This window comes from Stegodyphus dumicola, chromosome 2, assembly GCF_044657685.1.
Source record: "Stegodyphus dumicola isolate Sdum_Otavi_A_Nest chromosome 2, ASM4465768v1".
In the NCBI taxonomy this organism is placed as follows: Eukaryota; Metazoa; Arthropoda; class Arachnida; order Araneae; family Eresidae; genus Stegodyphus; species Stegodyphus dumicola.
This window is the reverse complement of record NC_140769.1, coordinates 11,609,000-11,628,126: the sequence shown is the minus strand read 5'-3', so window position 1 is coordinate 11,628,126 and position 19,127 is coordinate 11,609,000. Positions and strand designations below refer to the sequence as shown.

Here is a 19,127-nt window from a genome sequence, read left to right as displayed (position 1 = left end):
CTTATTTACGTTATAAATTAACCCCAAGACTCACTAAGTATTGCTAAAATGGTCAGTTTAATTTCGCTTTAATGATTGAATAACTGTTACAGGTTATATCGAACATATACAGTTTCTCATTTACACAGATTTTCCCTTTTGGATAATGAGCGTTACAAATTTTGATAAACATTATTAATGTTTCGGAAGAGTATTAAGATATATCAGTTCTCCAAGATGATGTACATCCTTTTCGACCCAAGCTTCCCAAAAAGTATTTCAAATTAACAACGAATCGTCCATTTAATTACCACAATCGTCATAACATTTAATTACTTTCCTGGCGGAAAACATATCAAATCACAGACAAGACTTACGATTTAATGAAAATTAAGGTGTTTTTGCCTGCAGGAAGAAAATTCAGATAAAATTTACAGACAAGAATTACGATCTCACAACAGCGATCTTTACCGGGCTAAAAAATAATTTGGACTTATTGCCGTAAAATGTTTAAATATATTTCAAAGTGTTTCGTACTTTTTTTTTTTTTTTTTTTTTTTTTTTGGATACTAAGCCAAAGAATATATAGACGTTCTTTGGTTAAGCTATAAAAAATACCTTTTTTTTTTCTTAATGGCAACAGCCGCTAGTTTACATTTAACTGACGAGAAATTGTTGCCCACATATTTGTCGGTATTTGAACGCAGAAATAAATTTCGTTTTATAGAAAGTTTTATGATTTATACGAAACAGTTCTTAATATATTACATCTTTGATATAAAAGGCAGGCTGTTGGAATAAAATCATAGCTTTTAAATTGACAGAAATATGAGTGCCTTCATTTGCAAGAAAATAACTGGAAACAAGTATAAACAGTGTATAATTATTCTATTCAAAATTTCAACTGTACTACTCAAAGTTTAAATATGAAGACTAATTAAATAATTAGAAATCCGATAAACACTGTATACAATTCTTCACTGTAACATGTCACAGGAAAATAATGCATAAGTATTTTTAATAGTCAAAAACGAGATCTGATTTGTTGAGGTCTTTGCCGCCGTATATGTTAACTTTATGAAAACTTTGGCAGAAGAATATATGTTATATGTGGTGCTTTAAACATACAAAACCTAAGTTATATTAAAACAGTCTACGGAACAGTATATATAACGTTTATAGTTGTAATTATAAAATATCAATGAAGAGAGCTATATTACACCTGGAGCTAACTGGATATGTAATATAAATAATAATTCATATGCATTTACAGGATAGGATGAACTTGAAGATTGCAAAATGTTTGTTGCTTATGTTTATTGCCAGGGGAAAATTATGTGTATAACATGTGCATAAAACAGATTGGTTAAATATGTGTTTATTGGGAGAAGTAAAAATCTTATAAGTGTGTTGCATATAGAAAAACATTTTCCTTAAAAAGAAAAGCTTCATTTGTATGATATATGAAACATGTCGCTTCTAAATGGGAATTATTGGAATAAAGATGCATGTGCTCAGACAAATAAATCTTATACATGTGAAATGTGTCATAAATCATGTAGTGGAAAACAGTATTTAAATCAGCATATGCTTACCCACATGGATGAGAAGGTATATGTATGTGATACATGTCACAAGCCATTTCCAAAAAGACGTCTTTATGTAAGACATATACGTTCCCATTTACTTGAAAAACCTCATGTTTGTGATACATGTGGTAAATGTTTTGCAGCAAAGAACAATTTAGTGAAGCACGTTCGTATTCATACTGGTGAAAAACCTCATATGTGTGACATATGTAGTAAGTTGTTTTCTAACAGGAGTGACTTAAAAACGCATGTTCGATGTCACACGGGTGAGAAACCATATAAGTGTGAAATATGCAGCAAGTCTTTTGCTAAACAAAGTAATTTATTTTCACATTATCTTACTCACACAGGTGAGAAATCTCATGTGTGTGATATTTGTAACAAAGCATTTGCTCTGAAAAGGAACTTGAAAAGGCATATTTTTATACACACAGGTGAAAAACCTCACATATGTGATGTGTGTCGGAAGTCATTTACAAGCAAAGGTGAATTAAATAAGCATATGCATATACATACGAAACTAAAAGTGCATGCATGTGAAATATGCAGCAAGTTATTTGCAAAGAAAAGTGACTTGCTAACACATCTTAACACCCATATAGGCGAGAAATCTCGATGCATGTCTTCTGCAGCAACCTTGGTGACAGAAAACAGTTTTGCCACAGTCCAAGCTTAAGAAAGTGTGATTTGTTGCCAACTGTAAATGCCATTGTAAACAAAATTGACTATGGTAAATAATAAATTGTCATTTCATTCAATATCTGTACAACACAAGTTATTTAATATATATAGAGAGATGGATGGAATTTAATGGTGAATTCTGTCACCAATTTGTTAAAATAAGAACATAACTTATTTAATATAAGAATATATATTTATGATTGCATTTAATGCAATTATACAAGCAGTTTATTTAAAATAACAAGATATATAAATGTACTAGAAAATTCTATTTATGAATTTACTTAATGCAGTTTTGTTAGCAATTTATTAATATATATGTTACAGGCAAAGTATGAAATCTAGCATTTTATAAAATGCCAAAAACTGGCCGGCAATGTATGAAACAGTTAAACATTTCACACATTGCCTAGGCATTTTATAAAATAGCAAACTGGCAAGGTATGAAATACATCTGCGATAATCTTTTTTAATAATCGAAACTACTTACCAGAAGTTAATAAATGATGTAAAAATGCCAATATGGCGGCTAAGAAGGAACCACGGGACTATTGGTTGCTGAATCGTTATGATGTGATGTTTGTGGAAAATAGAAATTAATTCTGTTGATCTTTACAATATGGTAACTGGTAGTTTGGCGACATTTTGGAGGCGATAAAGGTTACTACCTGGGACTTTGGTAATAATGTGAGCAGTACTCAGTTCCGATTACGCATTATTTTGCGTGAGGGAAATGAGAGATCATGGGATATGTCATGTGATATTAATGGACGAATTATGGTTCTTTAATCGGAAAAGGGGGGAAATCGGGAAAAAATGTGGAAATTTTGTATTTAGCTTTATTCTGTGTTGTGTGAAACAGTGTTGTTTAATTTTTGGATCCCATGGCCCTAACTAAAGTAAATTCGAAATGGGTATTTAGGCATTGTGATAAAGAGAAGTTTGCTTTTTATTTAGCGGAGGAAGTATGGAGGAAAAATTCGCAGAAAAAATCTTTCAGTAATCTTATTGAATGAATTAGAAAAGTGTATCCGCCACGTAATCAAGATTCTGAAGAAGATTAGGTAAGTTAGTATTTTTAATTATTTGAGGATATTATTTTTATGCATTGTTCTAAATGTAAGGTGGAAAGGAATTTGGTATTATTGGGAAAATTGTTATTAGCAATGATTTATTTTAAAGTAATTAGGATTGTAAGGTAATTTTTATTAATTTAATGTATGTGCTCATTTATATTTTAAGTAGTGTTTTTGAATTTAATTATATTTTAATGAAATGATAGTTATTTTGTGAATTTTATGTTTGTAGGAATTTGGTATACGTTTAAGTTGAAATAAACATGCATGGAAATAATTTAAATATTTGATACTAAGTATTTGTAATGCTTGCGGTATGAATTCGTTGGTGACGTGTATAATGTAATAAATGATTTAGAGGTAAAAGTTTTTGGATATTTTATTTATTTTATATGTGGAAATGTTCATATTTGTAAAGGGTAAATACTTTTTCGCGATCAGGTAATCTCATATATGTTCTTTTTACCGGGTTTAAAGATTGAGAAAATTGTCATGTATTTTCGTGAAATTTTTGTAATTTATGAGAAAAAAGCAGTGTACATGGATATAGTGAAGAGTGTGCGGAATGCCATTTTTGTGCAATTCTGGGATGTTTTTTTAAGTAAAAATAAGTTGACGTGTACATGGTTTAGTGATATTTTAATTAAATGATAGTTATTTTATGAATTTTATGTTTGTAGGAATTTGGTATACGTTTAAGTTGAAATAAACATGCATGGAAATAATTTAAATATTTGATACTAAGTATTTGTAATGCTTGCGGTATGAATTCGTTGGTGACGTGTATAATGTAATAGATGATTTAGAGGTAAAAGTTTTTAGATATTTTATTTATTTTATATGTGGAAATGTTCATATTTGTAAATGGTAAATACTTTTTCGCGATCAGGTAATTTCATATATGTTCTTTTTACCGGGTTTAAAGATTGAGAAAATTGTCATGTATTTTTGTGAAATTTTTCTAATTTATGAGAAAAAAGCAGTGTACATGGATATAGTGAAGAGTGTGCGCAGTGCCATTTTTGTGCAATTCTGGGATGTTTTTTTAAGTAAAAATAAGTCGACGTGTACATGGTTTATGTGTATGTGTTATTTTGAAAAACACGTAAGGAGTATGGTATTGTGCACTTTTTCCCAATTTTGCAGTGAATATTTGTCATGATTAAGCAGTTTTGTTTGATAAAATTTGTAGCATAAGTGTAATTCGGCTACTAGATTGTTGGAAGAAGTGTTCAGTAGATAAAAAGAAAAGAAACATGTCTTTACTTCGTGAAGACAAAATGGCGGCGGGGGAAAAAAAAAATAGAGGGTTGCTGTAGGAGAGTTGGTTGCCAAATTTTTGCCAAAAAATCGCCAAGTTACCATAATGTAAAGATCAACCATTAATTCATTTATCGTGTTAAAAAGGGTGTCGCCTGTTTCACGTACTTCATGAAATCCATTTGGCTGTTAGGCACGGAGTATGTGACAAGTGTTGAAACAACTTTAAACCAAATATTGGACTGTACATCCACCTTTGTGAGCCCTGTCAGGAAAAGAAAAGGTATTAAAAAGGCACCTATGATTTTTCTGAATTTAATTCCTGTTGGTTTTATTGGTTTCCAGTCAGATAGTAAATACAAACTTATTATGGTGTACCAAGATCATCTGACTAATTTTTTTTAACGTATTTAGAATAAAAGTTTTTTTAATGGCAGTCTTTTATTATTTTTTCAAAATAGCATTTGTATTTTTCAGGAATGAATGTCTTTTAAATAATAGCTTACCATGACCTTTTTTTCATACTTTGCCTAAAGTGCATTTGTCATTCTATAAAATTTTAATTTCTTATTTTTTATATGAAAATTTTGTTTCCTGTAATAAGATAGGCATAATTTTTGTTTTAAACAACTTTAATTTTTCTTTACATATTATGAATAATTTTTTTTAATGGCACTCTATTTTTTCACTATGATGTTTGTGTTTTTAAGGAATGCGCGTCATTTATATAATAGCCTTATCAGGACCATTTTTTATAATTTGCCTAAATAGCATTTGTTATTCTATAGAATGCTTAGGGAAAGTATGTAATAATTCTCATATTTCATACTTTGCCTAGAATTCTGGTATTTCATACTTTACCGGTAACATATATACCATAGATTTCCTTGTATAAGCAAAGAATTTTTTTTTTTTTTTTTCCCCTGAAGTTTAATTTTGGGAGTCGGCTTATATATGGATCTGCTAATCTCGCAAAAAAGTGTAGATACTTTTCTGTTAGCTGGGAGCAAGCGATTATTGCCAAATGTCGTGACTTTTTTATTTCTTTAGTTTATATTTATTATGAAAACACTGAAATAAAGTGAGATATTTGTTTTATGAAAATGAGTTGTCTTCTTATCAAAATTTATAATGTTGGTTTGGTGTGTCTTTGCCAGTGCAAAAAATATGATGTAGGCAAAATTTGCATTCAGCTTCCGTCGTTCTTGAAGGGATCACTTATAGTATAAAAATTGCTGTATAAGTATTTCTTTTTTCGCTCAACGTTCAGACAAAATTGGCACGAAAAAAATTAGAATTACATAGATACCGCAGATCATAAACAAGACAGAATTAAAATTATGGTCTTTGGCATGTGGCTTTGTGATATGTGTAGTAATATAACTTGTAAGATGTGTAGTAACTCATTTACAGGAGTTTGATTAGAAAGTGTTACCTGCTTGGCAAAATTTTTGTCCTCATGGTGACGTGCTTGAGCATTAGAAGTCCTCCTCCACGGCCGATTTTGGCTTATATAGTGTTTTAAATATTGGATAAATTTTTGAAGAAAAAAACACACTCTCAGCTTACTTTGGAAATATATATATATTCAGAAAATAATTTTTTTCTAGAATCTTTCTGGTAGTCACAGTTCTAATAATGCATTAAATATAAACTATAGCTTCTATTTCCATTGATGGAAGATTGAAAATAATAAACATAATGTGATATTACAGTGAAAAGCCACTATATCAACATAATGCAATTACTAAAAAAAAAAAAAAAAAAAAAAAAAGCAGTTGGATCATTAACCATTTGTTTCTTGCTGATGCAAAAATGTTCCAAATATTTTTTCTCACCATGGCTGTTTCAGAAGACAAGTACTAAAATCTCATATATGAGATATGCTGTACAACATTTGCATCAAAATCTCATTCAAAGCAACATATTCATATACACAGACACGAAAAGCCTAAGGAATATGGCTCATGCAACATTAGTTTTCCTGGGAATAGGAATTTAAAGAGACGTGATTACTCATACTGGTCAGCAGTCTTACGCTTGTGATATGTGTAGTAAGTCATTTTTGCAAAAATACAGTCAAAAGTCGTTAATTCGGACACCCATAATCGGGAATGATCTATAATCCGAACCTCAAAGCTACAAACTTTCTGCGCATGCGTCACGTTGACGTATGAGCATAGGCATTTACGCATGCGCGTAAGACCTTTACAACTGCGCATATGTGTGTGCGCATGCGCGTTTAATGTATAACGGACGGTATAAGCTAAAATTATCTAATTATCTATTTCAGTTACTGTTGCAGATTGCGTTGTTTCTTAATCTTCGAATTGGATCCGGCTTATTATTTTTTGCAGACAGTTAGAGCAATTTTATAAAAGTAAGCTTGAACTTTCGATTATGTCAAATAGAATTTCCGATGCTGGAGCTCCCAAAGGATCTACAAAGTGAAAGTATGTTTCCATGTCCATCAAAGAAAAATTGGTATTCCTGCAAAAAATGGATAAAAGCATATCCTTTGTTTCTCTAACCATTCCGAAATCTGTTTATCAATTTCACGCTGCTCTGGGGGGGGACGCCGCGGCGCGCAATGAATTGAAAGTTGATCTGTCAGCACTATCTTCAGGGCAGATGTTTTTATTTTATTTGGCTTATAATTCCTTACTAAATGTAGTATTTCATCTCGATGTACTCCGTCTTTGATATGATTTAAGTCAAATTCCTCGTCATTATAGTTCGCTTCCGATAGTGAAGAAAGTGACACAGAGGTTATTGAAAACGAAAAAATTTCGATTGACAAATTAGTCGGTATTCTCGACACTGCAATTATAGGACTTGAACAGTGGAACTTTGTATCTGAACAAGGTACAACTCTGATAAACACCCTAATTTCACCAAATGTGGCAATATGTGTTTTGTGCTGGTTTTTGGGGCGATTGCGTGTTGTATGGCAACCATGTCGACACTGAAAAGTCTTTTGGTGGAGTAGTTTAATTGCTAGTTGGTTCGTGACGCGTGTGTTTTTGAAATGGCCTATGTTGCGATGAAAGACGTGGTGGGAAGGTTTCAGCAGCATATTTTAGATTGTGTGCAGAGTAAATGTAGTATGAAAAGGTACGATGTTGGAGTTGTTAACGAGTCTTTTGTTCACGGATGTATTTATGGGGATCGTAGTGTATTTTTGGAATTTCTGTGGGAGTCAGGACTTTTAAAACGGAGTTTGACATGTCCTAAATGCGGAGCTGATGTGAGAACTCAGACGAAAAATGGTGTTTCTGATAGACTTGTGTGGGTTTGCAGTAAAATTGTTGCTAATAAAGTATGTGGGTGTCAGCGGAGTCTAAGGTTTGGATCTTGGTTTTCGTGTAGCAAGTTAATGTTGGAGGAAGTTTTTATTGTTACTTTTGAAATTTTGAATCGTAGAAAAGCATGTGATAACAAAATCGTGGAAGTTTTCTTCACAAATGTTGTGTGACTGGCGAAATTTTATTAACAAATGTATTTTGGACTTTGTATGCTCTGTATTTGAGAAGATAGGGGGGAAAGATATTTCTGCTTTTAAAAGAAGCTTTCATTATGGTAAGTGCATCTTATTTTATTGTTTTTATTTTGTAGAATGTTATATTCATTGTTTTTTGTATGAATTTCTGTTTTTATTGTTGTTTTTTTTTTTTTTTTTGAATTGTCTGAAATTTATTTTAGTTTATTTTCTTGATGTGTTTTTAGTGTAGATTGTGCAATTCGTAGATGTTTTTTTTAAGTTGAAACAGAACGCTGTGTACATGGTATTCTTTGAAATTTATTGTTGTTAATTTATTAAAGTGAGGTGTGCGTAGTTCGTAGATTCGTTCGTTGCCTACAGTGTGCCATTCGTAGATGTTTTTTTAAGTTAAAACATGTCGCTGTGTACATGGATTCTTGTCAAATATTTTTGGTTAGAAACTTTACATTTTTGCTATCAAAATTTTTTGTTTTTGTTTTGGATTTTTAGCTTAAATCGTGTGTTCATAATGTAGTTTTTGCATGTGCGAAAATCGTGTTTTTGGAGACATTTTAGGCTTAAAGTTCGAAATGTAGACAAAAAATTTAGATAGTAATATGGCAGCATGAAGTTTCTTGCGAAAAATATTTGGCGAGAAATTTGGCGACTTGAGGGCGCATATCAGAGTAGTTCCCTGAACAAGAAATTATGTCTGTTTATAGAATTAAAGAGAAAGTATTATCACATAAAACAAAGCAACTTAACTTACATTGAAGGAAATGTTTAATAAAGTAAACAAATAAATATTAAGCTTTTTTTTTTTTTTTTTTTTTTTTGTAAATTTTGATACCCTTTAAATCAAATTGCTCTTTATTACATAAATTACGGTTTCATATGATAGAAGAAAGGAAACACTGATGCAGTGTATTAAAGAGTGGATTGAGCCTTGTACATTCCTATTTTTTCGGATGGCTGGAAATCTTATGAGGATTTAGAAAAAGAAGAATTTGAACATTTAGTTGTGAACCATAGTATGAATTTTTTGGATAGCAGTCTGGCTGTCATATAAATACCATAGAGAGTACATGGTGGCATGTTAAAGCTACGTTCTGCTGTCCGAAGAAACATCCATTATGGTAAGTGCATTTTATTTTGTTTTTATTTTGTAGAATGTTATGTTCATTGTTTTTTTACTATGAATTTCTGTTGTTATTGTTGTTTTTTGAATTATTTATAATTTGTTTATTTTTTGTTGATTTGTGCGCAATGCCTAGATTGTGCAATTCATATTTTTTTTTTTTTTTTTTTTTTTTAAGGTTTAAACATAATGCTCTGTACATGGTATTCTTTGAAATTTATTGTTGTTATGTTAATTTATTAAAGCGAGGTGTGCGTAGTTCATAGATTCCTTCGCTGGCTAGATAGTGCTATTCGTAGATGTTTTTTTTAAGTTAAAATATATCGCTGTGTACATGGATTCTTGTCAAATATTTTCGGTTAGAAACTTTACGTTTTTGCTATCTAAATTTTTTATTTTTGTTTCAGATTTTTAGCTTAAATTCCGCATTTGCCGACCTGAGGACACGTATAAGAGTAGTTCCGAAAATTTATTTCTGAGAAGACATTTAAGTACTTTCCAGTTATCTTCACTCTTTTTTTTTTTTTTTTTCTTGCAAAAGAAACATGCTCAATAAAATTTGCATGTACTGAATTACATTGCCGACAATCATATCATTCTGGTAACTATCTTGCAGCCAGTACTGTAGCTGTATGGAGCGTTCTCTGAATTTTGCCTTCCATCTCGATACAGAAGCATGTATCAAAATGACATATAAGGAAATAAATTTAAAAATTAAAGTTCATTTTTGAAGTAAAACTCTTAATTACAACATTGAAAAAATTATTAGCCCAAAAAGGCTGTTAGTCTCGTAATGCAGTTTTACATTATTTTACTTTTCATTCAAGGTTGTTGACATTCAGGCAAAATGTATTTCACCAGATCTTTTTTATTCTCTGTAAGAATTAAAAACCTTCCAAGCTGCTGATATATATATACAGTCAAAACTCTTTAATCTGGACTCGTCGGGACTTCGGCGATTCCGGATTATAGATCATCAATTTAAATCTGGTAAGATGGCATGCAGAAATTATAAAATTAAAAATATGAAACCGTAATTTATGTAATAAAGAGCAATTATGATCTAAAGGGTATCAAAAATTTACAAAAAAAAAAAGCTTAATATTTATTTGTTTACTTTATTAAACGTTTCTTTCAACGCGCGCATGCGTAAAGCACACATTACGCATAGTTGAAATTAGAAAATTGCAACCAGAAAACTTTTTGATGTGTATTCGTGATATTTATAATGACAAGGAATTTGATTTAAATCATATCAAAGACGGAGTACGTCGAGATGAAATACTACATTTAGTAAGGAATTATTAGCCGAATAAAATGAAAACATCTGCCCTGAAGATAAGGATAGTGCTGACATATCAACTTCAAATTCACTGCGTGCCGCATCGTTCCTCCCCCGCGAAGAGCAGCGTGAAATTGATAAACAGATTTCGGAATGGTTGGAGAAACAAAGGATATGCCTTGATCCATTTTATGCAGCAATTTCACTTTTTGTTTGATAGACATCGAATCATGCTTTTGCTTTGTAGATCCTTTGACAGCTCCAGAATCAGAAATTCTTTTTGACATAATCGAAAGTTCAAGCTTACTTTTTTAAAATTGCTCTAACAGTCTGCAAAAAATAATAAGCTGGATCCAATTCGAAGATTAAGGAACAACGCAATCTGCAACATTAACTGAAATAGATAATTATATAATTTTAGCTTAGCTTATACTGTCCGTTACACATTAAGCGCGCATGCGTAAACGTATTATGAGCATGCGTAAACGCAGATGCGCATATATATACCTTTACACATGCGCAGAAAGTTTGTAGCGGTGAGGTCCGGATTAAAGACTTTTGACTGTATATATATTGTTGCGTGCGTACGGGTTCGTTACGAAATGAATGCACAAGTCCGATGAAAAATTAACAAAATTTATTATTATCGCAACAAACATGCTTAATTTTCCTCAGATATTCATTCTGTATTACAATATCTCACAGTAGTTGTCTTTTAACTACTCAAACGTTCAACAGAAGTTAATTCAAGACAGTTAAAGAAAGCTAATCCGCGAAATCGCTACAATCAACAAGAGCAGTTTTCTAAACAAACTCTTAAAACAACAAACTAACTAACTAAACTAAATTGAGAGGTTTTCCTCCTTTTTATAAGATTTTAAATTGCGCGTTAGAATTTTCTGGAATTTTCTCGAAATCAAAGAGACATATTTATTTATTTTAAATATTAAATGCACGCGCTCTTGTATTTTTAGTTTTCTGGCTTAGTTCTCTTTTAATACTCATCACGCGCTGCACTGCATGGGGAAAAAATCAATTTAATTTATAATTCTACTAACATTAGCTATTTAAATACCAAATCCGTAACAATATATATATCAGTTTTGATTAATAAAATTTATAGATTAATAACATACATATAATAAAATTGATAGATTAATGACATACATAAAACTGATACATAATCAACCTATCAAATATCGGATTTGTAGCGCACCTTAAATAAGTTTTCTTGTCTAGATAAATATTAACAAATCTTCTTAAGTAGTAGAGTGGTTTTAACTTTCAAATTTACGATTTTAGATAAACAGTTCTAATTTTATTTAAAAAATTCTCTTTATTGACTCTAAAGATTTTATTTCTTAAGTGGTTCTAAATTCACATTAATATTATTGTAATATATGCCTTATTAAGCTTTTTATTTTTAATCATTGAAGTTATTTTAAAGTTGTATAACTTTCTTACAAATTCCATATTTTGATATTAGAAACATTTAAATATTTATTCTATTTTCCAATTACTCTACCTGATGTACTTTGGCATATATTTAATTTCTAATACATATTTAATTAATAAATTGATAATTATGAGCGGGTGTACTCCAACTGCGCTGATGAAAATCCCCCCCTCGTCCTGAGATAGTCCAACTGCGCCGATCAAAATTTCTTTCCCCCGTTGGCCACAGGGTTACAATTTTATTTTTCGAAGCCAACTGTAGCCAAGAGGAAAATAAAAATAAATAAATATATTTTTTATAAATGAATAGTGGATTGTTGCCAATCTAGAGAAACTAAGCTTCGGCAACAACAAAGATAACGCCTTCTTTTATTATTATTGCGAATTAAGTCATGCTTAATCCTTTCTGGAATTTATTCCAGGAAATAAGTGTTTACGATTTCTAGAGTAAATTTCTTAGGGGTTGAAATTTAAAAAATACAGCAAAAATCAGAAGAGAATTTAGATATCTTTCATATCATAAGTTTATTAAGCATTATATACCCTACACGGAGCACGCATTCCTTGAAACTGAAATACGGACATAGCGGCACAGAAAAATATTTTTTGAAAAGAACTATGTAGTAATGCATAAATGAAAGAAATTAAATAAAACTATCAAAGAAAATATATACAGTCAAAAGTCGTTAATCCGGACTCGTCGGGACTTCGGCGATTCCGGATTATAGATCATCAGTTTAAATCCCGTAAGATGGCATGCAGAAATTCTAAAATTAAAAATTGAAACCGTAATTTATGAAATAAAGAACAATTATGATCTAAAGGGTATCAAAATTTACAAAAAAAAGCTTAATATTTATTTGTTTACTTTATTAAACATTTCTTTCCATGTAAGTTGTTTACGTTGCTTCGTTTTATGTGATAATACTTTCTCTTTAATTCTATAAACAGACATAATTTTTTGTTCAGTTACAAAGTTCCGCTGTTCAAGTCCCGTTAATTGCTGTGCCGAGAATACCGACTAACTTGTCAATCGAAATTTTTTCGTTTTCACTATCCTCTCTGTCACATTCTTCATGTCTTTATCCATTGTTTGCAGCAATTCCACTTTTTGTTTGATGGACATCGAAACATACTTTCGTTTTGTACGATCCTTTGGGAGCTCCAGATTCGGAAATTCTATTTGACATAATCGAAAGTTCAAGTTTGCTTTTATAGTATTGCTCTTACAGTCTGCAAAAAATAATAAGCCGCATCCAATTCGAAAATTAAGGAACAGCGCAATCATCAACATTAACTGAAATAGATAATTAGATAATTTTAGCTTATACCGTTCGTTATACATAAACGCGCACGCGAAAACGTATTCTGCTTGCGCACACGCAAATGCCAGTCGTAAGAAGTCTTACGCGCACGCGTAAACGCCTATGCGCATGTGTCAACGCGGCGCATGCGCAGAAAGTTTTTAGCTTCGAGGTCCGGATTATGGGTGTCCGAATTAACGACTTTTGACTGTAATAATTATTACATCAAACACTCCCTTGACCGCAAGTGGTAGAATTTTGTTTTCTCGTTTATCTTTCAGCAAAGCTTATACAATTAAATAATCACTTTCATTTGCGTAAAATTATAAACAAATGTAAATTATTATAGAAAACGCATAAAGTTAAACACTACAGTGTGAAAGGAAAGTTCTGGAATAAAAATGTTAAGAAAATTAGATGAGAAATAATACATAATTTATTGATATTCATATAAACTCTATGCTTTTGGAAAAAGTTACACATAATTTGCACTGAGGTATCAATCACCGAAACCAAGTTAATTTCTTTCCTTATTTTTTCTTACCAGAGGGATTTGTAAAAAGACACTAAGGTGAAAAATTTTGCAATATTTTTAAAGAATAAATTTTAAAAGTATTTTTACTTCTTGAACTGAAATTTTTACTATACATTTTTACACAGTAAATAAGTACAAAAAAAAAAGAAAGAGTTACGGGATCACTGGGACTAGAAACTCCGGTCGAATTCCCAATGTTTAGTGACTTTTCCGCTTGATCATAAGACCTTTTGAAATTAGGCTGAACAGTACATTAAACAAAATAGTGAGTGAGTGAGTGAGAGATTATGGCGCAAAACCAAAGATGATTATAGTGCGCCAAACACGTGATGGAGTGAGTACAATTGATGAAATTAAAATACAATAAATAAAAACAAGTAGACAAATGTATCAAATCCAGAGGATGAAGTCATATAAGAACAAGTAAAAACCACACATTTAAAATTCAAGATACAATCTTTAAAACAAATTACATTAGGTGATAAAAGCCAGTTTCTTTCAAATAATAAAATAAATTACAATTGACCTCTCTTCCGATTAAACGGTCGAGAGGTAAGTCACAGCTATTAAAATATTTCTGGCGAAGACTATTAAAACATGGACACTCAATTAAAATATGACGAACAGATAAACAAACATTACAATTAAAACACACAGGCTCATTTTCAGCTTTGAGAAGATAGTTATGTGTCACTCTTGTGTGACCAATTCTGAGGCGAGTCAAAAGAACTTCCTCCTTACGATTTTTGGTTGATTCCCAATGCTCAATTCTAGGTTTTACATGTCTTAACTTGTTTTGAAGCTGAACATCCCACATTTGCTGCCATCTTTTCCGGACTTTTCCCTTGATGACACAGCAGATATCTCTAAAAGGGATAAGGCGACTAGTCAGTTCATCAGCAGATTTGGCTGCAATATCTGCAAGCTCATTTCCCTTTATTCCAGCATGTCCAGGAACCCAGCAGTACAGGACTTCATATCCGCGAATCGTTAAATTTATATGAATTTTCAGGACATCGACTACCACAGGATTCTGAGTGTTGGGAAAAGCTTCCAAAGATTTAAGAGCACTATACGAGTCTGTATAAACTATGAACTTCTTGTGGCAGAGCTTCGAGATGTACAAACGAGCATAATATATTGCAGTTAGTTCAGATGTTAGGACTGAGCAAGCATGGTGTAGGCATCTGCCCTCAATGTAATCTTCAAATACAAAAGCCATCCCGACACGATCATTTGACTTTGATCCGTCTGTGTATATCGGATAATAACTGCTATATCTGTGCCTGTGCTCAGCGAAGAGTTCTCTGTAAACGATCTCGTTAGTGCTCGCCTTCACGTAATGTTTGAAAACATCAAGGAGCTGAATCCGTGAATTTTCCCAAGGTGGAATTTCAAAATCCTGTACTGCTTGGGGGTGCATATCAGAGAGGGAAAGTTTCTCAATGACAGGGCGAACTCTTAAAGGAAAAGTAGGAACAGAGGATGGACGTGTTTCAAATAGTGAGTTACACTCATTATCAAGTAAGCACAGCTTATTGGGATGTTCAGGTTGGGATAAAATATTAAAATATTGTAAAAGGGACAATTGCTCACGCCTCAGATAAAGTGATGGTTCGTTAGAGTCAACATATAGGCTCTGTACAGGAGAAGTCCTGAAAGCTCCTGAACAAATCCGCAAACCTTGATGGTGAACAGGATCCAGTTTTAACAAAACAGATGAGCGAGCGGATCCATAAACAACTGAGCCATAGTCCAGTCTAGAGCGGATAAGCGCTCTGTAAATGCGAAGCATGGAGCAACGCTCTGCACCCCAGGAGGTGTTCGCCAACACTTTTAAAATATTTAGTGTTTTTAGACACTTCTTTCTCAGGTTTAAAACATGAGAAAGGAAAGTCAATTTTTGGTCGAACGTCACTCCTAAAAATTTTACTTCGGGCGCAACTGGAATAATTGTACCATTTAGATATAACTCAGGTTCAGGATGGAGACCTCGCTTCCTACAAAAGTGCACGCACACAGTTTTCTGTTTCGAAAAAGTAAATCCCTGTTTGTTTGACCATTCTTGGATCTTATTCAGAGCCATCTGCAATTGCCTCTCTATGTATCTCATGTCTGCTCCTCGACAGCTAATCTGTAAATCATCTACATATAGTGATCCCAAGATGGTAGGAGGAAGTTCTTTTAATACAGAATTTATTTTTAAACTGAACAGCGTTACACTAAGCACACAGCCTTGGGGCACACCCTCTTCCTGTTGAAAAACATCCGAAAAAACAGAACCAATCCTTACTTGAAAAGTTCTACTCTTCAAGAAATTCTGAATGAAAATTGGTAGGTTGCCGCGCAAGCCACTCTCGTGAAGATCCCGAAGTATACCGTATCTCCATGATCTATACCGTATCTTATCATAAGCTTTCTCAATGTCGAAGAATACCGAGACAAGGTGGCTTCTTCTTACAAATGCTTTCCGAATGGAAGTCTCTAGGAGGAGCATGTTATCCACGGTTGTTCTCCCCTTTCGAAAACCACTTTGATAAGGCGATATAATATTATTCTTTTCCAAGAAGTAGACTAGGCGGCTGTTTACCATCTTTTCAAACAGTTTGCAAACACAGCTGGTAAGGGCAATTGGCCGATAGTTCGCGGGATTCCTCGGGTCTTTCCCTGGCTTCGCAATAGGAATGACAACAGCTCTCCTCTATGCACTGGGAAATGTACGCTCCTTCCACACTGTATTGTAAAGTGTGAGAAGGGCACTCAGTGACTTACAGGACAGATGCTTTAGCATTTCATAATACACGCCATCCAGACCCGGACAAGACCTATGTGTCTGCAGCAAAGCTCTCTTTAATTCAACCATAGTAAAGTCTCTATTGTACGGCTCAAAGTTGGAAGAGTTGAAAGCGACATTAAACAAAATAGAAGATACAGCACACGTAAGAACAAAAGTGGGCTGAATTAGAGATTTGTATATTTGGTGAATGAATTGAATTTACCTGTATGCCATTATGAAATATTAGGAATGTAGTATAAAAGCATGAGTGAAGAAGGCAATGGCAATCTAAATCATTGTAAACTAAATCTATAACATTATCAGTATCTGCTATTAATTTCAATACTGCTGAAAAAAAAAAATTATAAATACATTATATTATAAATCACATGAACTCGTTGCATTATAAATTACAACAGTTAGAAATATTAGCGTGATTTAGCGACCATCTTTGTTAACAAATAATTTCAAGTAACTAATTTTACAAATAAGTCAGCCTGAAACTAGGTTAGAAAATAAGCTACATGCTGAAGATTAAGCTTTGCCAAGGTATTAGAAACATCTTCTGTTAACTAGAGTTATGAAGTAAGAATTTGTAAAAATTATCATTTAAATATAAATTGGCATAAATACAATACAAATTGTATAACTTTTACATACATGAAAACTTGAGTACAGTGCAACAATATGTGAAAAGGGAATGGATTAAAAGGGAGACTGAAAATCTCAGGATATGAATATAAGGGAGTTTGAATTTTTTTTTTTTTTTTTTTTTTTTGTTAATTATAAAAATTCTGATGACGCTCATAATTATCAATTTATTAATTAAATGTGTATTAGAAATTAAATGTATGCCAAAGTACGTCAGGTGGAAAACAGAATAAATATTTTCTAGTATTAGAATATGGAATTTGTTAAAAGTTCGTTTCTAGTATTAAATATAATAAAGTTAAATATAATAAAGTTCGTTTCTAGTATTAAAATATGGAATTTGTAACAAAGTTAAATAACCTTAAAATAACTTCAATGATTAAAAATGGAAAGCTTAATACGGGAATATATTGCAATAATATTAGTGTGAATTTAGAACGACTTAAGAAGTCCAATTTTTAGATTTAATAAAGATAATTTTTATAATTAAATTAGAACTGTTTACCTAAAATGGTAAATTTGAAAGTTAAAACCATTCTGCTGTCTAAGAAGATTTGTTAATATTTATCTAGACAAGAAACTTATTTAAGGTGAGCTACAAATCCGATATTTGATACGTTGATTATGTATCAGTTTTGTGTATGTCATTAATCTATCAATTTTACTATTCAAAACTGATCAGCGACTAAAATCTGCAACTTGGAAAGTTTTTAATTCTTACAGAGAATAAAAAAGATCTGGCTCATCATTCCTTTAAGCATCATAAAACTTTAAAATGAGTGTAAAAGAAATTTATTTTTTAGCACACGCCAGACTTTAAATTAATATTTGTTTTACATGCACAATTTTTACAATATTGATAAACGAAAATAAAGGCTTGCAGTCTCAATAGAATGTCCCATTAATGGCGATAAACGACTTCTTGTAGCACCCAATCTTCTTGGAAAGAAATGGGAGACAGGAAACGTCGCGCAGTTCGTGGATTAAAAAAGAGGGGGACGGGGATTTTCGATCAAATTTGGCGCAGTTCGTACCCTACCTTATGAGCATCTGCAGAATTTTCATAATTAACAGAAAAAATTCAAACTCTCTTATATTCATAGCTTCGGATTTTCAGTTCCCTTTTAATCCATTCCTTTTTCACATATTGTTGTAATTTATTCAAGTTTTCATGTATGTAGAATTTATATATTTTGCACTGTATTTCTGCCCACTAATATTTAAATGATAACTTTTATAAATTTTTGTGTCATAAGTCTAGTTAACAGAAGATGTTTCTAACACCTTGGTAAAGATTAATCTTCAGCATGCAGCTTATTTTCCAATCTAGGCTGAATCATTTGTAAAATTAATTATTTGACAAAGATGGTCGCTAAAAATATTTTTAACTCTTGTAATTTATAATGCAACGAGTTCACATGATTTATAATATAATTCATTTATAATTTTTTCAGCAGTATTGAAATTAACAGCAGATACTGATAATACTATACATTTAGAATACAATGATTTAGATTGTCATTGTCTGCTTTTAGACTACAATTCTAATATTTCATAATGTCGTACAGATAAGTTTAAGTCATTCACCAAACATGTAAACCTATAATTCAGCCCACTTTTGATCTTTCATGTGTTGTATCTTCTATTTTCTTTAATATATTGTTCAGCCTAATTTCAAAAGGTCTTATGATCAAGCGGAAAAGTCACTAAACATTAGTAGTTCGACCTAAGTTTCTAATTCCAGAGATCCCCCAGCACCCCCTTTTTTTTATACATATTTACTGTGGAAAAATGTATTATAAAAATTTCAGTTCATGAATTAAAAATACCTTTTTAATTTATTCTTTAAAAATACTGCAAATATTTTCACCTTTACCTTAGCAGATCTCTTTACAAATCCCTTTAATAAAAAAAAAAAAA

General features: G+C 31.8%; 1 protein-coding gene across 1 annotated transcript; it reads left to right on the top strand.

Annotated features, from left to right (window-relative positions):
* Positions 1-624: 624 nt before the first annotated feature.
* Positions 625-2,326, top strand: LOC118179847 (uncharacterized). The gene has a single exon (XM_035349007.2). It carries the CDS (start codon positions 1,450-1,452, stop codon positions 2,242-2,244), a length of 795 nt encoding a protein of 264 aa, XP_035204898.1. The 5' UTR covers positions 625-1,449; the 3' UTR covers positions 2,245-2,326.
* The last annotated feature ends 16,801 nt before the right edge of the window (positions 2,327-19,127 follow it).